Source organism: Nyctereutes procyonoides, unplaced genomic scaffold (genome assembly GCF_905146905.1).
Source record: "Nyctereutes procyonoides isolate TBG_1078 unplaced genomic scaffold, NYPRO_anot_genome, whole genome shotgun sequence".
NCBI classification, from domain to species: domain Eukaryota; kingdom Metazoa; phylum Chordata; class Mammalia; order Carnivora; family Canidae; genus Nyctereutes; species Nyctereutes procyonoides.
Window position 1 is genome coordinate 20,023,563 of NW_026575043.1, and position 27,671 is coordinate 20,051,233.

The 27,671-nt window shown below is 39.5% G+C and overlaps 1 protein-coding gene across 1 annotated transcript in view; it reads left to right on the forward strand.

Annotated features, from left to right (window-relative positions):
* Positions 1-27,671, forward strand: part of F13A1 (coagulation factor XIII A chain) — a 157,496-nt gene that overhangs the window by 11,202 nt on the left and 118,623 nt on the right. The window contains exon 3 of the mRNA XM_055322680.1: positions 2,712-2,900. Coding sequence (XP_055178655.1) covers positions 2,712-2,900 — 189 coding nt within the window. The remainder of the gene's footprint in view (positions 1-2,711; positions 2,901-27,671) is intronic.

The following is a 27,671-nucleotide window of genomic DNA, read 5'->3' on the forward strand; positions in this document are numbered from 1 at the left end:
GAACAATTAACCAAATTCAATAAGATGAAATTTAATATGAATACATGTAAAGCTTCAAAATTGAGCTACAAAGAAGAAAACATTTGCATACATATGGCTGGCTTCTAGAGTCTGGATTGAATCATACTGCACTGCTGGTAGGAGTGACATCAGAATGTATTTTTAAGGGTTTGTTGTTTTTTTTTTACTCTATCAGATGCTTAATGTAAATCAATAATAAGATAAAAACATTCAAAATGCTAATGATACTTTTAACTGAAATAATAGAAAAATACTATTTGTTTCGAAAGATGTAGCAGCCTCTGTTTTTTCATTGGAAAAACCATAACTAGAATAATACACTTAATTCTAGGAAAAATGTAACAAGAGAGAAATTTATAAAATGGAATACATTCTGGAACATAGTAGAGGGTTAAAGTTCTGGAAAAGAACAGTTGAGGAAATGGAGGATGTTTTAGTCAAGGGAATACAGGCCTTTCTATACCTAAGGAGTGCCAGATGAAATGAATAGAATGTAGTCTATATTTATCCAGAAGTCAGAATCAGGATACATGATTAGAAAAATTAAAAGGAAGCAGATGTCAGTTCATCTTAAGAGGGCTTTTCAAATAATTAAAATTGTTTAAAAATGGACTGTTTGCCTTGTGAGATAGTGGGTTTCCTGTTCAGATAAAGACAAAAAGTCTAAGCATTTGGGCTTACAAGATGTTTCTTGCAGTACATGGCAGGTCTACCAGATGGTCTAAAAAGTGCTTTTGCCCTCAGAGATTCTGTGAGGCTATAATATTAGTGCATTCCTTCCATTGGTGCTGATGAATGGAGACCTGATTAAACCCATTTCTGAGGATTCTGTTTTTAGACATTTAAGCAAAACAAAAATACATTGTTGAAAGGCACAGTGCTAAAAGGACCAGATAAGTTGATTACTAATGTCCCTTTCAACTAAGACATTTATGAATCTCCAATTCTTTCTGAAGCTGGCTTAACAGTGGGGATTGTGACCTTAATAAGGCCAGAGAACTTAGGGGAAAGGCAGCTTGGAAGAGAGAGGTCTAGAGAATTAAACATCTTCCACCCACAGCATAGTGGAAGGAATGTGCCCTTTAGGGGACCATGTTCAAGGTTCTGCTATGGGGTAAAAATAAAACTGTATCTTGCATTTTCTGGGAGCTATAATGTTGCAGTCAGAATAGCCCACTGAGAACCCCACCATGTGAAATATAAAATGGCTCCATCAGAGTTTTTATTAAGCTAGCCACAAGGAAGCCTATGGCCCCACTATGTGCCAAGCATAGTGCCAGAGCTGTTGTCTTGTTATGTCATTGAATCTTTGTAGAAATTCTCAAAGTAATAGTATCCTCATTTGAAAGGTGAGAAAACTCAGCTTCCATGAGGCAATATGCCTTATCTATGTAATTAAGAGACCTGAGATTCAAACTCAGGATTACCTGGACTTTGAATTAACCAAGAGTGTTTCAGGGACTTCTAGACTTTAGAACTAGAGAGTATCTTAATGAGCCTAACTTTTTGGTTTCGCCTATGAGACAAAAATGAGGCCAGAGGGGACCAAGTGTCCTGCACAGGATTCCTGTGTAAACACAAAGAAAGGCCTCGGAATCTTTCAGGGTGATGCCTCAGCACGAGTACAGGTTGAGCGGTTGTGCTCTGTGTGCACTGTAGTCACAGCTGTGATGGCAAATCATGCAGCAGACAGAAATCAGGGTAGGAAGAAGGCTAATGTACCCCCACCTGCCTCTCTCCTTAATTCCTCTTTAGAACTCCAAATTTGCATGCAGAAATCTTATCTAGACTAGATCTTTCAAACAACAGTGTAGGTGGGTAGAGTTACCTCCATATTCCGTGATCATTTGCAGGGGAATGCAAGAAAGGTAGGAGGGGATCTAACCTTTATCCAGTGCTATCATGTCTCAAATAAATGTATAAACGACATTTATCCTCCCAATTCCAAAAGCCAGAGGAAAGACCTATAGATTTTTGCATTAAACAAGGGTTTGACTTCCAGATTAGTCATAGCTAGGGAAATGTGAAGCTTGTTTTTGCATGTTCAAAGTGGCAACAGTTATATCTCAATAAAATGTCAGTATTGGGTCTTCACACCTCTTCTTTTCGTTCCTGACTTTGAGGAACCAGATCTACTTTTAGAATTAAAAAGGAAGGGTATTTGACCTCCTGAAGTAAGAGGAGAGCTTTGTATTAAAAGTCAACTTTGGACCTTTAGAACATCTCTTTGAGACTTTGTCAGATTTAATTCCTTCCTTTTTAAAGATAGGAAAGTTGAAGTGGCTGTTCCCTAGTTAGTGAAATAATGAGTTGCTAGTCATGATGGTAAGCACCTGACATAATGAAAGCCAGCATGAGCCTGGGAATGTGAAGACTTGAACTCTGGCCCTAGTTTCTCTGTACCTAGACCTATATGACCGGCATCATCAGCACTGCTCTGTCTATCCCAAGTGAGTACCCTGTAGTATGAAGTAAGATCAGGGAGGGAAAAGTCTTTAAAATCCTCTTTGAAGACAAGAATGTCACAACAGACTGACTCTTAAATCTATCAACCCCCTGTAAGGAGTTTTATCCAACAAACTTTGTTACCTCAATACTTGAGGAATCAGGAAAAACAATCTTGTTTTTTGTGTTTGCGGTTATATCAAAGTTACTCAGTGATGTCCCCCAATTGTTTTCTTTGTGTGTAGACTATCTTCATGTTACAAATATTCACCTGTTCAAGGAGAGATGGGACACCAATAAAGTGGACCACCACACTGACAAGTATGAAAACAACAAGTTGATTGTACGTAGGGGACAGTCTTTCTTCATCCAGATCGACTTCAATCGTCCATATGACCCCAGAAGGGATCTCTTCAGAGTGGAATATGTCATCGGTGAGTGCCACACGCAAGCCATGTTGTGATAGTCCATCTGTGTCATCATGTCATGATAGTCATGATATCATGGGTCGCATAGTAGAGAAGGATACAGATGTAATAGTGTTACTTCTTAGAATTACACTTTGATAATTGGCTGGAGCTGGGACTACATCCAGCTCCAGGACCGCTCTATGCTCTATAATGGGTCTTTATAATGCAAAATATCAATAATTTGGGCCTAGCCAGGTAAAAATCTTATACAGTAAAAGTGAGTATAATTGGTACAAAATGTTAGTTAATTATTTTTTCCCAAATGGTTTTGTCATCCTCTAGTGTGGCTTTTAATTTATCAACTCTCCTCTCATGATTTTATTGGTCTTATGTGCTAAAACTATTTCCAATTCTCAGTATACAATCTCTATATAAGCATTTCCCAAACTTTGTTCTGCTTCAATCTACTCTCATGCGATGGCTTAGGAGAAAGATAGACAGTCAAGTAAAGTTCACTAAACATTTTGTACTCTAATCTCCTTTTGTAGATTGACAATACATATTAGCTTAACAGTTCTGGGAAGTAACACTTAACTCTGTTCAGTTGGGTGTTTCCCAAATTAATTTGATCCTGGAACCCTTTAAATTATAGCGGTTAACATTTGACACATTTTAGTAAATATTTGCCTAGAAATTTACAAATATAGCAAGTAAACACATGCACACACACAAAAACAAAGGTGGCTTAATATTAGAAAAGCTATCTGTATAATCCTATGTATAAAAAAAGTAAAAGAAAAAATCAGGCAATCAAATCAATAGTCACTGAAAGGAACATGACTAAATTCAGCAGCTTGTTTTTTTTTTTTAAAGACTTTAAATAAAACAAAAGTAAAAGAAGTCTCCTCAATTATACTAAAGATTATTTACCCCAGGGCAGCCCAGGTGGCTCAGCAGTTTAGCGCCGCTTTCAGCCCAGGGCATGATCCTGGAGACACGGGATCGAGTCCCGCATCGGGCTCCCTGCATGGAGCCTGCTTCTCCCTCGGCCTGGGTCTCTGTCTCTCTGTCTCTCTCTGTCTCTCTCTCTCTCTCTCTCTCTCTCTCTCTCTGTCTGTCTCTCATGAATAAATAAATAAAATCTTTAAAAAAAGATTATTTGCCCCAAACCAATAACTTTTGGTATACTAAATGGCAAAAAGTTAATTCAATTATAATAAAAAATTAGAGATACTTGCTATCACCATTCTTTTTTTTAAAAAAAAGCATTGATTCAACAATTTTTAGCAAGTGAACAATTTAAGAGTAATATTAATATTGAGAAAAATAAAATTATATATTTTGCTCATGCTATGATTGTATATATAGAAAACCCAACAGATTCAAGGACCAAAGCACAATATTAATAAAACTTTGTAAGATGGCTAGATAGAATATAAATACACAAAAGTCAATGGTCTTTCTCTTTAGCACTAAGAACTTAGAAATAAGAAAAAATATTCCACATATAAAACTTACTAACACTGTGAAATATAAAAATAAATTTTAAAAAACAAGATACAGAACACAGATAAAGCAGCTATTAAATTTTAATGAGAGACATGAAAAAACTTTGAAAAGGCAAGTATGTTTTTGGATGTGATATCTCAATTTTAAGTTTCCCCAAATTAGTATGTAAATATAATGCATTACCAATTGGAATCCCAAGGGAGGATATTTTTTTTGTCTTGAATAAAATAACAGAGTCCATTTGTAAGAGTAATTACTTGGCAATAATCAAGAAAATGATACAAAGAAGAATAATAGGGCATGTTGGCATGTTTTTTTTTTTCTGAAACATGTATCAGAACATACTATAAGAAATGTTTTGTAGAACAGAATAGAGAATCCAGGAATCAACGTAGGTATATAAGATTACTTATTATAGTTGTTGGTATTGTGGAGTAAGAAAAGTATGTGGGCTTTTGTTTTTTTGTTTGTTATTTTAATAAATTAAATGATGTTGAAGCGACTAGTATTTTACATCTCGGTATTTTAGTATATATATATATTATATTAGATGTATGTATTATATATGCTACATGTAAGTAGATGCATTTAACATATTCTTATATTTAGTATATATTTATCTGTACATATGTAATTATATATATTATTTCACATGTATATATATTTGGTTTATACATGCCAAAATACCACAAATGACCATTTATATGAACAAATGACCAAAATATAAGTATATGATAAAAATATCATGTATGAAGTCAATGGATAAAAGATAGAGCTGGAAAAATATTCAGAACATACATCAGAGATAAAAAGTTAACAATTTGTAAGAAGCTCTTACAAATTGACAGTCTGAAGACAAGCAAAAGAAAAATATACAATGTGTATGAAGAGACAGTTCACACTACAGAAAATCCAAATGACCTGTAATCCATATGAAAACATGCTCAAACTCACTAGCAGACTGGGAAAGTCGCCAAAGTTATTTCTACCCAACAGGCAAAAATTTAGAAAAAAAAACTGTAATATCTGTTGCTGGCATGTATGTTGAGAAAAACAAAGATTGCTGATATAAATGTACGATTTCATAACCTTTTTAGAAAGCAGTTTGGCCATATCTGTTAATGTTAAAAAGACACATGCCTTTGACCTATCAGCTCTATTCTTGGAAATCTATGCCAAAGATATTCAAAGTCTAGTTTATAAAGATGAGTATTATTTACTGCATTATTTATAGTGACTTAAAAATAAGCAGTCCTCAGTAGTGGGATGGTGGAATATATTGTGATACAGTCACACAATGGATTGTTACTTTAAAAAAAAAGAATGAATTAGACCTATGCCAGGTTATTTCAAGAGAGATAGTGGTGAGGAAATGAAATATGGAGGAGTACATATGCTCTTCTCCATGTGTGTGTAACTGTGTTTGTGCCTGGGTCTGCAGAGTATTGTGAGTGCAGAAAAGAGTAAGAAGCATATACATGTAGGTGATGACATGCATCCTTGGTGGGAGAGTAGCCAAAATAAGGGAGGGAGGAGCTAAAGCAAAGGAGAAGCTAGTAAGGAAAAGAGGGGGGAAAGCAAGCACAATGAAATGATTATATGAGTGCATCTAGGTAAAATCATTGAGCTCTGTGGGAATATAAATATATATATTAAAAGTAATAACATCAGAAAAAAAGGCAATAACATCAGAGATAACACTAAACACTTCCTTAGGAAAAAATCTCTGACTCCTGACTATTTGAGGTATATCGATTGTATTCATTTTCATTTAGTGGTAAAAATGTGTACATAAATGTGGGGAAATCAGTTGAAGCCAGAGTGGAAATGCAAGAGAAGGAAAGAAACCACTGAGTCAGAATAAACAACATTATTAGTACAACGTGTGGGTTCTGCATAGAACTATTTGCTATCCCAGGTGTGGACTAAGAGGAAGGAAAACTAAATTATTATTCCTGTATGTTAGGTGAAATGTAATAACCACAATTTCATTCCATTTTAGGGAGCAGACTATTATTGTTAATATTTTTTAGTAATGAGTACTCCAGGTGAGAAAGAAATCCACAGCTAATATTTTTCAGAGTATTTTAAAATCTGATGAAAATGTGGTTTTCCCCCCTAAGTTCATTTATCACTTTCAGGTGTGTGTGTGTGTGTGTGTGTGTGTGTGTACATGCACACGTGTTTGGACCCAATTTGATTAAAATGTGAAAGCACACCTTTATAATGCAATGATCACTACCTGAGTGTCAACAAATACATATTTGAAACTCTGTCTCCAGTTTTGCTCCAACTATACAGGAATTTTTTATATCCTTTAGAGCCAACTATTTAGTGCAGTGAGAAGGAGGGAGGAAGGCTTTGTCCCTGATGGGGATTTGACTGAGGTCTGAGGCTCTTTCCCACAGACCATTCAGAAAATAGTTATAATAATGGAAGTCTTAGGAAAGATGACAAAAGGAGTGTCAGATCGGGTTCCCAGTGAGAGCTATGAGCCACCAGGGGAGGATGTCCTGTCTTGAGCGGGAAGGTTGGGACCATGACCACAGCATCACCACAGTGAGCATGTGAAGTCTTCCCTTCTTTTTCCCAAAAGGCATTGTATTACTTTTGTTCCTTCACTAAAATGGTGGGAGAGGAGAAGCGTGGCAAACTTACCTTTGAGATAAAAATCTATATATTTTAAAACCAACACGTATTCTAAATCCTTCTGAGAGCCCATAATGTGTACTTTCAGAGTTAAGCTGTATTCCAATACGTGTAGCCTGTAATAGGTGTTATTACATTTGAGGATTTTGTATTTCCAAATTTCTTGCAGAAACAAGGAAAGAGAAATAGCAAAATTCCACATTCTATTCTTTAGCGTATGAGAAATCAAACACATTTCAAAGGGCCTTAAAAAAACCAATGATAGAGGATTTATCCAGGTTAGTATCTTTTTTTTTTTTGTCCCATGTCATTCAGGGGTTGCCATGACAGCCTGAGATTTTACTACAGTGGTGGGACCAGGACTGAAAAAAAAAAAAAAAGGTGTGGGATACTCATAGGGCTCAGAGATTTTTGTCTTAAAACGCAATATTTGTGAGGCACCTGGGTGGCTCAGTCAGTTAAGTGTCCAACTCTTGATCTCAGCTCAGGTCTTGATCTCTGGGTCGTGAGTTCAAGCCCCGCATTGGGCTCCATGCTGGGTGTGGAAAAGAAGGAGAAGAGACAAGAGTATCACATGTGTGTACTGGAAATGAAATTAAACATAAAGTCCTATCCGTGCAGGTGTGCCTCAGTTTCAGGAAACCTAGAAAGTGGAAGGAGCGATTAAAAAAAAAAAAAACAAGAAAGAGAATGCTTTGTAAAATTAAAGAACACATAAGGAATCTCTTTGAATATTTCTTTTCAAGTGTTTACAATACAATTAGATTTACCAACAAAGATCAATTTACCTGCTTATTTAAAGAATATAACTATTGCATTGAGCAATTAAAACACAAAAAGAAAAGTAACTTTACACTTAACTGTTTCCATTTTGCACTTGTTTCTTTATTATTGTTCCTTTCTCTTTCCCTGTGACTTTATGTAAGATGAGCTGGGATGCCTTAAACCCTGGAGTTTCCTTCCTTACTATCTTCAGAACCATAGGATTTATTTATAAGTGATCCTGCCTTTAAGTGGAATCTTTTTCTTTCTTTTTAAACATGTAAGTAAATAGGTTCAGATGGTCCCGGATTAACCCCTTGTTTGCTGGGTCCTCTGAGCAGAGAAGGTGAACAGGGGAGAATCAGAGCATCTCCTTAACCAGGACTTTCCACACCTGAGCTACAGATGGTCGCTGTGCTTTGATAACTGCTGGCAGAGCACAGCCATCTCTGTGCATCAGGTGGGACGTGTTAATGAATTTGAGGAGGCGAATATGGCTGAAAAACGTGCCTGGTCTTCTACGGGGCCTTTGCTGTCTCTCTACCTCTGAGCCTAAAGCCAAGACACATAAATCATGAAAGGAATGGAGCAATGTTCATTGATAGGTTTTGCTAACCTGGAGCTGCAGCTGTGAAAACTTAGGAACAGTTTGTGATGTTACTTTGCTCTACGTTGACATGGGCTCCCTACTTATCTGGTACTCCGTTGAGGGAAAGTCATTCTGACCAAAGATCTCTGACCTGAATTCCTTACCAGCCATCCCCCCCTCAAAGCAGCCCTACTGGGTGGGCCCTCCAAGCGAATGATAGAATTCATGAGCAAGTTCCTTGCTCCCTGGGCCCAATCACAGGAGCCCAAGGTTTGCAGGACAGCACCTTGCAGATTCTCTTGCCTTTTTTTTTTCAGTCCTGCCATGGCTCCCATGGCTCCCATGGTTCCCATGACTCCTGGCTTCGTATTTCTGGTTATGGCAGAAAGCAGAGGGGGAAGAATGGCATCAGCAAAGCCTGTTCCTCCCATCAGCACAACAAAAGCTTTCCCGGAAGCTCCCAGCAAGCTATTCATGTCTCATTTGCCCCCCTGATCTGTAAGAGAAGCCGTGAAATTATTTCATTCTTTCAGTCAGAGGCCAAGGACAGGAAGCAGAGCAATTGGTAGACACCCAGTGTGTGTGCTTCCAGCTTGGCCATCCTGTGAGTCTGATGGCACACTGACATCGTTCATCCTGAGCCCAGTCATCTACAGGATGATATCAATTGCACATATTCTGCATTCTCAACCACATAAAACATTAAAATATCCTCAACACTTCAATATTTCTCTTTCACTTGTTTCTTGAATAGCGTTTCTCAAAAGCCAGCTGGGGTGTCAGACTCTGATGTGTTTTAAGGGTGAGAGTGACATTAACAATTCTCAGTCGGGGGGGGTTCAAGATTGGAGAGAGAGCTAGAGCCTGGACTGGGGCAGCTGTTGTAGCAATGGAGAGGACGAATGGGATTTGAAGAACATTTGGATGACAAAATCCACAGGACTTGTGATTGGCAGTCTGTGCAGGCAGAGGGGAGGAAAGAATCAGGTACAGCTCCCAGGTTGCTGGGTTGTATGCCTATGATGATAGAGGCTTGCAACTCCAAGTGAGATAAAGAATGCAGGGAAATTGGGGAAAAAAGATGAGTGTGGGAAACGATAATAGTGGTTCCCACTGACAACTCACTCACCAGTCCTGGCTGTTGTACAGAGGTTCTATGTACTTCCCATGTAATTATTTGGGCACCCCTCTAGGCATGGAACTATGGTTATCTCCATTTTTCAGATGAGATGAGGTTTGAAGTGGTGTAAGTAACTTACCCAAGTCACATCTGGAGAGTGTGGGGGCTCCGATTTGAACCCTGACATTCTCTCCTAATCACAGTGCATACTACCTCCACCAGCAAAATAGTGGAGGCAAAAATGTGATTCGTTTTGTGCCTTCTGAGTTTGAAGTACTTGAGGGACTTCCAGATAACCACGTCCAACAGACGGTCTCTGAAGTTAAGGGCATCATTTTGGGTTCCATGCATCATGGATGGGCAAAATCATTCGGACAAAGTAATTCAGGCAAGAAGCAGACTAAGGTTCAAAGTCTGAAAGGAAACAACTTTTAAGGAATCAGTCCAGGAGCTGGAGCCACTGGAGGAGACAAAGACCATGTGATCAGATAAGTAGAAGGGAAGTCAGAGATTCAGTGTCACTAAATCCAAGAGAGCTGGGTGTTTAAAGTAGAAAGAGTAACCAGCTTTATCAAATACAATAAGGAGATGCAGTGACATGAGAACTTCCCACTGGACTCAGCAGTTATGGGGGGGTGACACTAGTTGCTCAAGGAAAAACCAAATTTTAATGGGTTGAAGGTAAATGAGATGTGAAAAGTGGACATAACAAATGTGGACTAATCTTTTTGGAAGAGAAGAAAAAACAATTTGGATAGTAACTCAAGAAGAATGTAGGTTAGAGAAAGTCATGTTTTGGTTTGGGTTTTGTTTTAGGATTGAAGGTACTGTGATGTTTATGGAGCCATAGGGGACAGAGCCAGTAAGCGAAGAATCCTGAAGATTCAGAAGAAATGCTGGGTGGCTGACGCTGAGTGCTAGAGGAGATGAAGAAGCCTGGATGAGGGATTGTCTAGGAAGAAGAATCCCTGCCTCTGAGGGTGTTGGGAAAGATTAAGAGCATGAATGTGTTAGGTAGATAGGAACTGATTGTCATGCCTGATTATCCCAAGTTTCTCAAAGACAGGGGTGAGCAGTTGCAGCAGGAGCTGAGAGGAACAAAGAACAATTTCTTATACCTGAGAGCATCAATCAGTCACTTTAAGCTTTCTGTTCCCCAGTAGATTTTGGGGTCCAAAAGTCCAGATAAGGGACACCTGGGTGGCTCAGCGGTGGAGCATCTGCCTTTGGCTCACATTGTGATCCTTGGGTCCTGGGATTGAGTCCCCATCGGGTTCCCCACAGGGAGCCTGCTTCTACCTCTGCCCGTGTCTCTGTCTCTCTCTGTATCTCTCATGAATAAAATAAATAAAATCATAAAAAAGATTTAAAAACAAAAACAAAAAACCCCAAAAGTCCAGATAAAATCACTATCTGTGATTTTCACAGACAGAGCACAATTTGTCTGCCAAAGTATTTCTTGCCCCAAATCATGCAGCTGGTAAGATGTAGAGAAACATTTCTTAGCCTATGCTCTCTCTTACTATTTCGTGCTGTGTATTAATAAAAATAGGCTACCCATTCCATCATTTTGAGGCAGCATTTATATGGGATGTCATTTCAAATTTTTCCTTCTGTGTGTTTCTGCATCAACGATAAGTGTGTTCATTTTTAAGCCTCTGTGAAGTGACAAATAATGACATCTAAGAAACTAGGACGTTTCCCAGAGTGTGTTCTCTATGAACACGTGTCATGTGAAAGACTTCTAAAAAAAAAAAAAAGGTCCATGGTCAAGTGCATTTAGGTCATGCTGTGTGTATTGTGCCTTTATTGGAGAATCCCAACACACATTAGTGTATTAAAGGTTCTGAGGATGCACAGGGTCAAAAAGCAAATCTTCTTTTAGCCTAACGTTTCCCAAAATTGCTTACTATAAACATTACTCTACCATGTTTTTATTTTCATTATACTCTTTAGTAAAATACACAGTTCACCCTAGAAGATGCTTAACCACTATTACAAATTACCTAAATTCTTCAGAATACTACAGTCTATCTTATGGTGACTTAAATTGTTATCTATCTTTTTCTTTTTTTGAAACTTTGGATTTTGTGCCAATTTTAAAATAACTCTATAAACGTGGCACTTAAAATCAGTAACTTTTCTCTTCATTAAGGATTTCTTTACTTTTTGTTTTTGTTTTTGTTTTACATTTATTCCTTTATTTGCCACATTTTTGTTTGGCTTCTGTTATCACAAAGTCAATTTACTTTCCTTTTGAATGTGTTTATCGGACTCTTGCTGAGCACCTTCCATGTGCAAAGCACTGTATCGAGACTGGAGTAGTAGCATATGTTCATCCTCTGCTCTCAAAGAGTCTGGAGGGGACAGCCTGTACACTAGAAGTTGAGCTGAATGCCAATCTCTTGGGCACAACGCTTGGAAAGTACACTGGGGAGAGAGATTGAAGAGTAGTTGGAAGAGTTACCCGGGAAGAGCTCAAAGAACAAGTAGGAATTGACCCAATGAAAGGGGAAACATATTCCCTAGAAAAAAAAAATGTGGAGTTTGGTTTAGAAAGAAAACTTGGAAATATATTGATAGCCTCATATGCCTTGATTCAAAGTTTAGATTTTATTCTATGAACAGCCGGAAGCGTCTAGGGAAGAGTTTTTAAAAGGAGTCTATTACAAAGCACTAAGTGTTTTCTTTTTAGATAACTGTGGCAGAGCATGAAAGATAAATTGGGGGGCTAAGATTGTCAGGGACATCAGTAAGAGACTGGAGAAGAGGGAAAGGAATCTTACTAATAGATGACAGGGTAAATGTGCAATACATCATTCTGTATGACTTTTTCCTCTTTTAAAAAAAATTACGTTTATAACAGGAAGTAGTAAAATTGTGGTTGGTTGGTTGGTTGGTTTTTTGTGGGTTTTTTACAGGGTCAAATAAGACTAACCTGTAATAAAGTAATGCAATATGGTCTGAGGAAAAGGGACCTGCTACGGCGACTGACCCTTTGCCATTCATGTAGTCATTTCAGGGATGACAGATCCTCTGATAAAGGGCCTGGGAAGCAATATGGTGGATGGAGAAGGTTTGGAGTCAGGCAGACCCAGTGAGAGTCCCAGTTCCACCACTTGGAACAACAACAGAATCACAGATCCCCTGAATTACTGTTTCCTCACCTGAAAATGTTTACTTCTAAGAGCTGTTTATGGATTAAAGGAGATAATGTACAGGAAAGCACCTTCTTACCTTCTTATTATCATAACTATGGGAAGTAGGGATGGTAGGGATAAGCCTCACTGAAAATCTGGAAACCAAAGCATACAAGGATTGAATGATTGACCCAGGGTTGTGCAGGGGAGGGGAGGTCCCCTGTCCCCAACATCCCCTTAGATAATCAGAACCTTAGCCCAGTGGTCTGTTCACTTTTTTGGCCTTATAAAAGAAGGCAGACACAGGGTCCTTGGGCGGCTCAGTCAGTGAAGCATCCGACTCTTGATTTCGGCTCAGGTCATGATCTCAGGGTCATGAGATCCAGCCCCAAGTCAGGCTCCACTCTAGGCTTGGAACCTGCTTCAGATTCTCTCTCTCCCTCTCCCTCTGCACACCCCCCATGCTCTCTCTCTCTCAAATAAATAAATAAATAAATAAATAAATAAATAATAAATAAATAATCTTTAAAAGAAGGCAGACACACAGAGAAGATTGCAATGAAATAGTAAAATTAATCCTCATTATACTGTTTGATAGATTAAACCATTTATTCTCCTTTAAGCTCCTTGATTGTCTACCTGTAAATGGAGACTTTTGCTGAGGCACTGGCTTAGCCTATCTCTAGGTATGGGTGACTCTTCAGCTTTCTATGGGATCAGTTTACCCACTCTTATATATCACCCTGGTACTGCCCCCCCACATACACCCTGGGTCTGAAGAGAGGGCAGTGAAAGAGAAGATGGCAGAGTGAGCCCTCCAAGACTTTGCAGTCAGGACCAGTGGCACTGAGTGAGATTCTCTGATGAAGGGCTATTACTAAGTAAGAACATGCTGTCAAAAAGGCAAATAGGAGGCCATTGCACTCTCTTTTCTCTCCTGCTAGCAAAGCAAGGATAATGACCATTGAACTTCCAAACAAAAATATCCAGTGTTTACAACATCCATGCTGACAGCTTAATTAATCAAATAGGAACCCTGACAACCCACAGGCCAAGTTCTGCTGGGAATTATTTGCCTACAGTTCTAGCTGAAGTGACAGAAACTGTTTAGTCTCAAAGTAGGAGGAATCGACATCCATATTGTAGTGAGAGACCTGTGGGGAGTCCCCTCGGCCCTGCCTTGTGACATCCCATCACATCCCCTCCACATCCCATCCTGCGGAGCTGGAGTTTCTAAGTGAAGCCTAGGATGTTGAGGATAATAGAATTGCCAATGTGTTTTATAACATCAAGTATGCTATGTGGCACACTCATAAGAGACTGTGGAGGTTGGAATGAAAATCTTACGTAGATGCCTGACTTCCTCCTCCCCTTTCTCCCCTTTTTTATTCTCCTAATTTGCCATTGCCCTCAATGCCCTCTCTTTCTGTCTTCATGCTGTGTCTTACATTGGCCTCTTTCACTTATGAGAATTCATAACCTTGACTAATTAGCACCCACATAATTGAAACTGTACAAGACCAAAAACTCGTGGTCTGAGCTTAAGGATTATTCAGCGTGGGCATTGCCTGACTTTTCCACATTATTTCTAAGACATTCTTATAGTATACGAAGATAGGGGTGAAAAAGGAGGGGAAAAACATTTAATGAAAATTAATGTGTCCACTGTTATACCTTGCTCTTAAGTCTTCAGTCTGTGAAAAGAGAGACGGTGCCCAGGTGGAATGAAAACCCACTGAAGAAAGGATAAAAATGGACTAATTATTCATAATCCATGCCCTCGCATTACTCTATGAGTGTGTTGCATGGACTGACAAGGGACTGACTGGAAAGCTCTTGGAACTCCTTAGTGAGAGTTGCTTGCTAATAAGATGACCCAATTACCAGGCTTATTTTGAATATTTCAACTATATAGGAAAGCTAAATCCTTATAGTATTCCTTAAGGCAGTACAACCTTCATAAAGCATTACTATAACAGCAGCCAGAGCCAGACAGGTGTTAGATGACCATAGGCAAGCTATAAATAGCTGCCCCTCTCTTTTGCTATCCTTTTCACCTTTTGCTTCTTCTCAATATCTCAGCCCTTCTGATGTTTTCTATCCTTCTTTGTCATGTCTCTTACTCTCCATCTCTGTCTCTCTGTTTTTCTCTTTCTCTCACTCTTGTTCTCTCTCTTACACACACATACACACAGTCCTATGGGTGAATGTTTTGGAATTTACCCATTAGGAAGGTAATGAGGGTTATCCTTAGAAGATAAGTATAACAATTTGGTATGGATTCACAGGGTTTTCTTTAGCCTTCAGGAAGCCAGGTTGTGCTCTGAGGGCATTGGTCTATCTATGGCTGAAGTGTAGCTTAGCCACCTAGAGGTTCTTTTGCTGCACTGTTGGAGGTTCTTCAGGGGGGTTTGATGTGGTTTCTTTCATTTCCCTGTCTATTTTTTTCCATTTCTGTTTAAATGTCTTTATAATATCTCATGCCATGACTAGTTCAGTGAATTTCTGATGCAGAAACCTCCACCATGTCTGGCACTGTATGAGATGCCATGGGGGATTAAGATAGCATTCTTGTCCTTACAGAGCTTACTATAGTTGGGGTGCGAATACCACAATTAATAAACACAACTAGATAATATAAAATCAAGTGCTAAACTGATACAGTTCTTTACCAGAAATGTGCGACGGAGGCAAGCAGGCATTGTGCTGAGCAGACAGAAAGGACCTAGGTTAGAGGTGAAGGGTGAGGTCTTGGAATAAGGCAAGTAAGTCTTGAAATGAACCTTGAGGAATTGATAGTATCACAAGACAGACAGGAAGTGTGTACCCTCCAGGCTGGGAGGAAGGCATTCTTGGAAACCCAAGAGTGTATTTTCTACTAATGTACACATATTTCTAATGAAAAAAGAATCCTGAGCTGAATCAGATCTCACAGCTATAATTGGTTTGGGCACCACTGGTTCTAGAGGCTCCTGGAGTATCATGGAGCTTGCAGTGGTATGGAGACGCATCCTGACAAGCCCATTAGGGATGTGCTCGCCTTAAGGAGTCAGCCTCCAGTTATTATCTGTTTAGTGAATATTTCCACTAACAAGAATTCAGAGCTCATCCACTGGGTCTTCTGCTGGTTTGTAGAGGTGAGTGGTGACATCTGGATTCTCCACACAGCAGAATCATTATCGCCCCTGAGCAATCCACTTCATTATGTCAGATGAAAACATGAGTCCTGAAAAACTATCTTTTGTCAAAGATCAGAATCTCATTAACATGATCGAATGCAATTAAGTCACCATTAGCTTTCAAGAGCAGTTTTAAGGGGGCTCAATAAACAGTATAGGTCTCTGTGCACATGAGGGCTCAAGAAAGACTTGAATGATATACACATCCCTTTACTAATTCACTCAATATCCCTATAGGGGGAGGAGAGAAAGAGAGCAATACCTACAATCCATGCTTTCCTGATAATCTAGAGATGATCAAATTCTCACACTTCAAACGGGGAAACCAAATATACTTTAAAAATAAAGACTTGCAGGGTGGAATGTGTAGAATGATAATAAAATGCATCATAATAAAAATAGATTTTCAGTCTCATTCATTCATTCATACATTATATTCACCAACATATGATTGCCACCTGCCAAGTCCGCAATCCACCAAATCTATAGTCAGGTAGAAAGGCAGCTGCCTATATGATGAGACATGAAAGGTTGTTTCAGCGATAGTATGTTGAACTCCTCCATTGCATTTACCCCTTCAAATTAATGCATAATATCTGAAGCTCCCCTGGAAAAATGAAAATGCTCTGTAAGAATGGATAATATTGTCCAACTGAACTGTTTGTAAATTTGCCCAAATTGACTCTGCAGGATAACTAGCTGACACTCTGAAGAGAGCAATGTCCTGAGGAAACAAGATATTCCAACAATAAATATTGAGAAAAAAGATGAAAAGTATGGGGAGTCAGGTACGAAGAGATGCAGGAGAATAGGGCAGCATGAGTTGAAAGTGTGTGGAATGAAAGAGTCTGAAGGTTGAGCTTGTACTCAAGGCAGAAACAGAGAGCTGAAAGAGGAGAAGTGCCCAGGAGTACTGCCCGCCAAGCAGTTAGTGTCAGGTGCTCTGAAAAGCGTGCCTCTCTAAATGTTTTACTCTGCTTTATGTGCTCATTGTTAAAGGTGAAGCAGTCCAAAACTTGGTGCTTTTCATAAAATCACAGAATCATTAATATTGGAGCACTGGAAAGTATCACAGCTATCACTTTGCCCAACTTACTGTCTTACAGATCTGGAAACTACCCATAGCCAATAAGGTGTTCAAATACATTCTTCCACAAGGTCAACCTAGAGTCTGATAGAGATCAGTGGATCACAGCTAGGGTGACTCTAAAATGCATCCTCCAAGCCAGGACACTTTTGAGAGGGAAGGAGTGACTAAATAGATGAGATGCTAAGAAAATAGGCATAAGCTTGGGATGTTCTTGGCAAACCTTGGATGTATGATTGCCAAAATCAGAGCTGAAGCAAGAGGAAGCTACTAGAAAACTAGTGAGATGTAGAGAGGAAAAGAGAACAGTCTCATGATGTTAAAAAATTGGAATAAGTATCCAAACAGGGTACAGAAAAACCATTTCAGATAGGGAAGACATGACCAGCCATGAGCATTGGATTGAGTTGGGTGCCATGTTGACCTGGCTTTAGAAGTGCAGACTTGGGATGGTGAGTTCCTCCAGCATAGGTGAGGTCAAGCAGCAACATCCACTCAAGATGAGGAAGAAAAAAGGAAAGGAGACCCAGCAACAGGAAATGGGCAAACCGGCACAGAGTTGGAAGCAGGCCCCAGAGAGCCATCTGAGACATAACGTGGGTTCCTTTGCACCTCTGCATTGCAGGAGCGAAGAGACCTGAGCTACCCATGGGGCTTAGGGAGAAGTCAGGCACTTCTGCCCTCCAGCAGACAAGAACTAAACCTCTCTCCAGATCCCTTTTGGGGTTTTGCAAGGTATTGCTACAGTTCTCTAGAACCCCTCAGGGTTCTGGGTGGCAGTGGCAGTCTTGGGTTCTCTGGATGTTTAATCAGATCACCTCAGAGAGTACTAGGACAGGAACAAGAGAGCATTTACAGAGACTTGGAACAAATACAAGAATAAATGGGCCAAAGTCCACGAGTGTGGACTGGTTGAGCAACCAGTGTGGAATTTCAGGTCAGGTCTGTAGTCATTCTCTGTGTATGTGGTCTAGCTACAGGAGGTAGTTACAATTATAATCTACCTGTTGCCTGTGAGGAAACTGAGACATTGATCTTGCAAATGTATCAAGAATTTTTCACTGCCTATTGGGCAGCTCAGAAATCCTTATCCTGGCATTTCCTTTGCACCTGCCTTCCCTGGCAGCACCTGGTCACCAAACATCTCCACAATACACCCCAATGAAATCAACTTTTGGCAACTCTTTCTAAAGGAAACGGTCCCAGCTAACAGCTAATGGCAAGATTCTAATAAATCCATTCTTGCTAAAATTCAAATGTCAGCAAGAGTAATTATACTTCCCCACACCTCCATATTTATTCTTCATGGAAATAATTCTCTAACATTTTAAATGAATAAATTGCCATAATTGAATTCCATTTATGGCACACAATTTGGAGATGAGGATGGGTTCCTGTCTTTGCTTTCCATTCAGTGAACCCTAAATCCTTCCAAGATCTTTTGAGATCCCAGGTCCAGCAGCAGTTCAGAAATGCCAGGACCAGCCGGTATTCTGAATTTGAGTTCAACCAATTTCTCCTTTAGGGAAGAGACTAGATATGCGGAGTTTGGTTAAGGTATAGTCCTATCAGAACATCCCAAAGCCTTTAGTAAGAGAGAGGGGATAGAGAAGAGAGGTAAGGCTGAATGTTTGTGTTCCCTCATCCATCCACCAAATTCCTATAATCGAAGCACTAACCCTCAATAGGATGGTCTTTGTAGCTGGGGCCTTTGGAAGATGATTAGGAATAGATGGGATCATGAGGGTGAGGCCCCAAGGATTTGTATCCTTTTAAGAATAGAGATCATAGCTATGTCTCCCCACCATCATCTGAGAACACAGCTGCCATCTGCAAGGTAATAGGAGGGTTCTCACCAGAAACCATATCTGCCTGTGCCTTGATCTTGGATTTTCCAACCTATAGAATGGTGAGAAATTAATGTCTATTGTTTAAACCAGCTAGACTGTGGCATTTTGTAAGGAAAAATACAAAGTTAATATATCTTTACCTCTCCATCCCCTAACTGGCTCCCAAAGAGAGAAGCAACATTTGATGTCCAGCATCTCCAAGTTGGTTTGACATATATGCTGCAAGTTCACCAGAAAATTAGTGCATGGGTAGTCAAGAGCCCTTAGTATTCTGAGACAATTAGTTCCACAGAAAGAGACAAAAACAAAGTTTCTATGACTAAAATGATGGACATGAAGTAGTGGAGACAACTATTTTGGCATTTTCCATCAAACAACTTTTTTATTTGTGCAACATATTTCTAAGTGATAGAAAATGACACACTGTCTCCATTACACTTCATTTCCGTCATTTCATTTTTTTCTAACTTTCATATTTGTGAAACAAATTGCTTTAAACATGTCAAAGACACTTGAGTGGAGTGTTAGCCAAATTTTAAAAATAAAGATGATTCATAAAGACAGCACTTGTGTTTATAACCACCAAGATAAAATTTCAAGAAAAAAATCACAGTCCTGATTATTTAGGGCACAATTATAAGATAATCATCTTCAGAAGTTACAAGAAATCTCTTTTTGGTCTCTGCTTCATTTCCCCTAGATTTATATGTCACCATAAACCTGGCCTTCTGGACGCTCCATCATCCCTATTTCATTGATTTACTAAGTAACCTCCCCCGTATTGATTTCTTCAAACTTGGACTCTGTTTGCATTATTATGCAACAGGCTGAGCCCTTCAATGACATTTTGCTCTTCACTCAGTTCTGTATTCTCCTACAGCTGATGCTTCTTGAGGGGGAAAAGCTATATTTTGCCTGTTGTTAAAGATAGGCTGTTGCCCTAGCTCAGAGCAATCAGGAGGGTATCCCATCAGCACATACTTTTGGAGAATTGATATTGGTGTTCCAAAGAGAGACAGCTCCACAAATATTGCTTGCCTTAGGAAACCGGAAGACCTACATCATTGATGGTATTTGGGGGGGGGGAAGAGGAAGAACATGGATAATTGTACAAACAGTGGGTACACATATTGTTCTGTTGTTCCAAAATATTTTTTCAGATTTTATTTATTTATTTGAAGGGAGGGAGAGAGTGCATGAGTAGGAGGAGAGGCAGAGGGAGAGGGAGAAACAGACTTGCCACTGAGCATTGAGCCTGATGCAGGGCTCAGTGTCATGACCCTGAAATCATAATCTGAGCCAAAATCAAGAATCAGATGCTTAACCAACTGAGCCATACAGGTGCCCCGCAAAAGTTTTTTTTTTTTTTAATTTTGAAACAAACTAGGCTGTACAGAAAATTTACAAGAACAGTACAAAGCACTTTTTTCCCTCAGAAACATTAGAAAATTGTTAATCTGATGTCCCATGACCAAAGACATTCTCCTATATAACCATCAAAATCAAGAAATTAACATTGTGAAGTTATGATCATCTAATCTTCAGATCTCATTTGAATTTCACAAATTGTCCCAATAATGTCCTGTATAGTAAGAGTGTCCAGTGCAGATCACATGTTGCATTCTGTTGTCATGTCATGTTTTGAAACACTTCTTTGGGCAGCCCGGGTGGCTCAGCAGTTTAGTGCCGCCTTCAGCCCAGGGGCCTGATCCTGGAGTCCCAGGATCGAGTCCCATGTCAGGCTCCATGTATGGAGCCTGCTTCTCCTTCTGCCTGTGTGTCTGCCTCTCTCTCTGTGTCTCTCATGAATAAATGAATAAAAATAAAATCTTTTTTAAAAAAAGAAACACTTTCTTGATCTTTCCTTGAATTTCATTACTTGACATCTATGAAGCATACAAGGCAGTAATTATGTAGAAGGCCTCTCAATTTGGGTTTGTCTTATGTTTCCTCATGATTACATCTGGTTATGTATCTCTGGCAGCAATACATGGAAGTGGTTTGCATTCTCAGTGAAACCTATCCGGTTACACATAATTTTTTACATTTCGCATTACCGATGATATTAACTTTGATCACTTGATTAAGGCAGTGTCATAGGTTGGTATTTTAGTCTTTCAGCCTGCTCTACAGAATGCCATAGATTGGGTGGCTTATAAACAATAGACATTTATTTCTCACAGTTCTGGAGACTGAAAAGTCCAAAATCAAGGTGCCAACAGATTTAGTGTTTGATGAGAACTGACTTCCTGGTTCATAGACAGCTGTCTTGTCATTGTATCCTGACATTGTGGAAAGTGTAAGGGAGCTCTCCTGGATCTCTTTTATAGGGCTACTATTCCCATTCATGAGGTCTCCACTCTCATAGGCTACTTACCTCCAAAAGACTCCCCTCCAAATACCATCACATTGGGGGTTAGATTTCAACAAGAGTTTGGGGGGTAGGGATACCAGCATTCAGTGTATAGCAGTTGGGTTCCACAGGAAGTAAACTTTGAAATTAGTATGAAAGAAGTTGAATACAGAGTTCTCTTGGGCATACTTGGGCAGAGGAAGATGATGAGCTTTGAGCAGTCCTGACAGGCCACAGCTGGTCTCACAGGGAGTAATGGAGCTGGAACGGGTCTTCAGAGGCAGTTTTCTTCAGCATAGGCAATTCCCAAAGAAACCTGACCCACTAAGGATCATTTACTGGCATCACTCCTAGCAGCTCTGGGCAGCACATCTCAGAACTCAACACAGTGGTATCTGTCAGATTTCCCTGCTGCAAAGCTCTTTTTTGTTCCCTTTGTAGTTAATAAGTACTTCATAAGAAAATATCTTGAGAACTCAATACTATCTATGGAATTTCTTCTACTCATCATCAAAATTTTTATTGATAGAATGATTGATTGATGTCCATATGAATTCATGATTTCCTCTTTTAATTAAATGGGTTACTTTAATCTGTTACTATCATTAATTAATTTGATGTTCAAATTATCCTAGATTTTGCCAGTTGGAAGCTTCTCCAACTGGCTTCAGAAGACTTCCTTTCTTATTTTCTGGCACAACAAGATGTTTCAGGCTCATATTGTATTTTCCCTTTCCCCAGCCCTGAAATCAACCATTTCTCTGAGGAGCCCTGCTTCCTTTTAGTAGAAAGTAATATTTAGAAATTCATGATCTGGTTCCTGTGTGTGCTCACTGCTATTTTACCTCCTGTCAGGATTTCCCAATCGAATCTAGGTTTACCTCACTTACTGTTTCTCCTTCTATGATGAACCCCACCCTGATCCATGACCTTAATAGTATTTCTCATCTTTGAGATTTTTAAAAATTTATACCCAAATAGACTTGGATGAGTATGGTGTAGGACAGATAATAGCATCACTCTTAAACTGACACCTCGTGAATCTTCTCAACATGCCAACTGTGTGTTTTCTGTCTGTGTTAGCTTTCTATTGCTGCTGTAACAAGTGATTATAATCTTAGTGGCTTAAAACAACAGAAATGTATTATTTTGACATTAGGCATAATAATAATGACTGATCAAGGTGTAATGATACTCTGACCAAGCTCCTTATACTTAGTCTCTTCCCTCAGGAAGGAAGAGGAGTCATGAAATTCAAACACCAGGCCTGGGATCTGGAAAGGTCTTGGAAGGATACAGGGTTCATTGAATGGGAGGTGAAGATAGGAATCCATCCCTCTCTCCAAATTGTGTGCCATGAATGGAATTCAACTATGGCAATATATTAATTTATTTTTATTTATTTGTTTGTTTTTAAAGATTTTATTTATTTATTTGAGAGAGAGAATACAAGTAGGGGGAGGGGCAGAGGAAAAGGGAAAAGCAGGCTCCCCACTAAGCAGGGAACCTGACATGGGGCTCGATCCCAGCACCCCAGGATCATGACCTGAACAAAAGGCAGACACCCAACCAACTGAGCCATCCAGGAGGCCCCAATTTTTTTCATTTAAAATGTTAGGGAATTATTTCCATAAAGAGTGAACATGGAGGTAAAAGGAAGTATAATTAGTCTTATCAGATACTAAAATTTTAGTAAAAGTGGGTTTATCATACTCTTGCTGTTTACTGTTAGCTGAGACCAGTTCCCTTGAATGAATGGCCAAATGGCTATTTTTATTGAGTATAATGTGGAGATGTTTGGCCACCAGGAACTGCTGGGGAGGCAGGCCCAGATGAGGTCCCAAAGCAGGATCCTCTGGTGAATTAGCAGCATGAAACATCAGAGAATATGCCCTGAGTTAGGGGTTAAACTTTGGAGTTCAAGAGTAATGACAGATATTTTCAACAAAATTTCCTCATTGAACCATTTTCCAAAGGCTGGGACTTTGGTATCATCATGGAAGGCCAACTTGTACAACTTTAGTCCACAAATAAAGAGATACTTGAAAATTACCTTTATTTTAAAAATTTTAAGCAAATCAGTGGGCAACAAATTGCCAGAGGAAATGAGAGAAGATTGGAATATCTTGCAACATGGGGAGATGTGAAGATGAAGAATCGCTTTATTCCACAGGCATCTCTAGGCAGGGTTCCATTGCCTGGGATATGGTTCCTTTACATCCTTGTGTTTAAATAAGGTCTTCTTCATGGTCGCTGATGTAGTTAATTTATGTCATTGTCATGAAAATCAGGCTTGAGTACAATTCTCTTTATGATGCTTTTAAATGTAAGCAGTGATTAACTCATGATGCAAATATGAACATCTATAGTAAACAGATGCACATCCATAGCTAAATGTACACCTAAACTAACAAAATGCAACATGCATGTCATTCTTTTTGCCCACCCCTCAAGTTCTATCTTTGTTGTTATGTCTTTAGTAAAGTCCTTCTTGACTCCACCATCGAGCCACTGCTCTAAATCTGTTACCCTCATGTGGCATTAGTCTTCTTGCTTAAATTTCAGTCTAAACTTGATGCTTGATTATAAACTCACTGCGTGCAGAAAGTATATCATATACATCTCGTATACTGCCTTTGTAGCTTCCAGGTGGAGTGATATTACTTTGCTCATAGCAATTTATAAATGTCTGTTTAAATAAATGTCTATTGAGTATGTATTGCTGATATCTACCTGCAGACTAATAACAAATGGACTGTATCTCATTGCCTAAGATACTTGTATGCTGATTTTTGCCCTATCAGCAATTGGTTTAACCTCTGGCAATGCAAGCTCATTTAACACTTGCTGTTATGAATTGCATTCATATATTTGCATTCCAAAGATGGAAAAATACTTTTGTTAGATTACCAATGATTTTTCCTTATTCCCCTCAGCATTGCCACTAAATTATTAATAAGAATTGATTGTTTCAGTGACAATTTCTTCAGATGTCTATTTTGCTTAGAAGACACTTGGCTAAACTTTTGATCCTATCCTTGTTGGCTAATGACACTGCTTTTTAAGCCAGTTGCTATTATTTTAACTAAGTGAGTCTTTCTCATAAGACTCACAAGCCTCAGTCTGCTTACATGATGGATACAACTCAAACAAGTGGAGCTTTGGCTCCATACTATTACCATTTGCTGGGGAAATTCAATTCTTGTAAAAGAGAATTTCTTATGGCATGCTTCCTGAGGCTGATTGAGGACATGAAGGAGGTAGGCACCAAAGCTGCCAGCTGTCATGCATCCAGTCAGTGATCCCCACTTTGGAAAGTGTGTTTCCTCCCCCCTCCAAACCTGTATTGGAATTCTACAGCCCAGCTTGAGGGTGGCAAAACTCTAAGAAAGGTGGAATCATCCTTTGTCCATTGTGAATGTTACTAACAGTTGGAGTGAAAGGAGACAAAAAACTGATACACAATTTGGTTTATAATCGTGAAGTCCATCAAAGTACAATAAATTAGTCATTGTGACATCAACAACCTAGCTCTCTCCTCGGCATCAACAGACCCTGGAGGATTTAAACCTCAATGTATTGGTAGAAAAACAGAGCCTCATTTAAACTCTTACCAGGGAAGGATTAGAAATTGCTCTAGAAACAATTGTGACATAGACAAACTTTGTGCTTCAAATAGTCACATTTTTGTACTGTCTTTCATGAGCAAGTTTCTCCTGTGTTTAATGTCCAGTTCTTTTCCAGCTATGAAACCAGCTTTTAGGAAAGCATGGTAAGCAGGTTTCATTCCCCAGAGAAGTTAATTTAAGCAGACTTCTCTGGGATATAAACATTTTAGCATTATCTCTAATTTGTTCTCTATTGGAAGGATTTTCATGATCCTTCATGCTTTTCATGAAAAGCAAAGTGGGAATATTTGGGGATGTCAAGAGGCCTTCCTACTCATCCTGATTGCTCTGCTACAGTCTTCACACAGCAGCCAGTGTGATTTTTTAAGAATAACTTAAGGCAGACCATGTGTCTTTTCTAGTGATTTCTTTTCTCAGTCAGAATAAATTCCAGAGTCCTGACAGCAGCCTAGAAAGCCGTACTTGATCTCCTGGCTCTCTCTCACCCTGTCTTCTATAGCTCTCTCCAATGGTCCCTCTGCTCCAGACATAGCAGCCTCCTCAAGCACACTAAGTATCATCTTCCTCAGGACCTTTGCACTTATTGCAATGCTTTTCTCCAGATATTTGCATGGCTTATTTCTTCACTTCTTTTATATCTCTGCCCAAATGTCACCTTACTGGAGAGTCTTACCTACTCAATATCTCCAAATCAGCAACCCCACCTCATTATTCCCTGTCCCTATAAGCTGCTTTATTTACTTTTTCATGGTATTTACCTCCATTTATATAGTATATATTTATTTGTTTATTGTCTTTTTATCTCCACTAAATTGTATGCTCCATGAATCTGTCTATGTTGACATCACTGTATTCTCAGTATCTAGAGCAGTGCCTGGCAGTTAAATGGTGCTTGGCTAATACTTGCTGAATCAATCTCCGAATCATGCCATGTCAGCAGCCACCTTCTTAACTACCCACGTGGTCATGCTCAGAAATAAGAATAAAATCGGTTTAATGAGTTTTACTTGCTCCTGTGATCATCAGACACCATTTAATAATGAGAATTATAATAATTTGTTCAGCTCATGCCATGCCCTTCACACACATTATAATTTAAACTCATCCTTTATAAGGCTAGTTTACAGATAGAAAATAGACTGAGAGGCTGATTAGTTCTCCCAGGCAAGAATGCTAGGCCACACAGACCTGGGTTCAAATCACTATTCTGCAACTGATAGCCAGTTACTTGTGTTCTCTAAGCCCCAGGATCCCTTTATATTACACAGACATAAGTGTCAGGGCTGATGCAGACTATTCATACAATACCTTACACATTGCAGAGTCAGAGTCGAGAGTATACCACAGAAACACTTCCAGGTTTTATAAGCAATGGAAGTGTAGTGAAAGGAATCGGTTACATACTGGTGAGAGAACAACTAGGAAGCCACAGTGAGGCCACTCATGAATTGGTAATGGCAGAAAATTGCCACAACACCTGGAGCTGCAGGCACATGATTAGAGGAGGAGGTCTTACCAGAACCCAGAAGTAATCCCTGAGAGCTGGATCCATGGCAGGGACTCTCCAGCTCCCAGTGGGAGCTGAGAGCCTTGGAGGACATTCAGTGTCTCCAGAAGCAGAGAGAGAGGGGGAGAAAGACCCGGGCTTTTACCCTGTCTGCCTCCAAAGCCTCTCGTTGATCAAACCTACCAAGAAGTCAGAGGGCAAAGGAACCTGCGAATAGGGTTTTCTGTAAAACCAGGATAAGGGTTCTTAGAGGTAAGGGCATTGGATCTGAGAACAACCAGGCGGCTGACAGGCACAGTAGATAAGCACAAACAGTAGTTGTTTTTCCCAAGTGGACAACCTGGAGCTCAAATCCAAATTCTCTGATTTCTATTTCTCCTGTCCCTTAGAAATTGGATCAGCATATAGTATAACATCCAGTGCTCATCACATCACGTACCCTTTATACTATGTTTAAAAATTGAATTTAAATTTTTAAAAAAAGCCTAACAACTTAAAAAAAAAGAAATTGGATCACAATATGAACAAATCTACAGTGTAGTATTATGTTCTATAACCAACTTCATCTAAGTCATAGAGATTTTCTGTTCATGATTTTTTTCTTAAAAACTAAAAATATTCTATCTTCTCTCAAATGAGGCAACACATACATGTGGCTAAGGGAATTTCCAGAAAACTAGCTTCATTGAGTAAGTCTGCATAGCAGTTAATCACACTAGACCTGATTTTTGGAGCAGACCCCTTAGAGAACAGCATGCTCATCAAGCCTTGCAACTTAGTCATGGCTCTTAGGGTTCAAGGGGGTGATGTTTCACTTGTGGCTGTATGCCCAACAACTGAAAGAGCACCCAGCACCTAGTAGGCACTCAAAAGCTCATGGGTAAAGAATGAACCGAGCCTAGGGTTAGCTTTGGCTCTACCCCTGTCACTCAGAACCAGCATCTCACACCTGACTAAGCTTCTGTTGCTTCCTCTTGCTTCTACCCAAAACTGTCCACTTATCCTCCCTTTTAGATCTTTATCCAGAGCCAGTCATTATAACTCTGAGGACACCATCATGTCTCACCTGAATACCTCAGCAGCCCTCTGCCTGGTTTTCCTCCATGCTTGTCCCTTCCAAACCATTCTCCAATCCTGCCACCAAAGTTATTTTTCTAAAGTACGGATCTCATGAGCCCACTTAAAAGTTTCTCAATAGCCCCTGCCCCATTGCCTGCCTGTCCTGGGACATAGCCTAATGCCTTTGCACAGCATCAAAGGTCCCTTTTGTTCTTACCCTGCCCAAGACAACTGCTTCTACTGCCATAAGAATTCTTTCATTCCATTCCCTTATGCTCCAAGCTTTCCTTATTCCTTCTGCTGGGAAGGCTCCTCCCTACCTTGGCCATCTTTAAGATTATATCCCAAAGCCACCTTCTGTG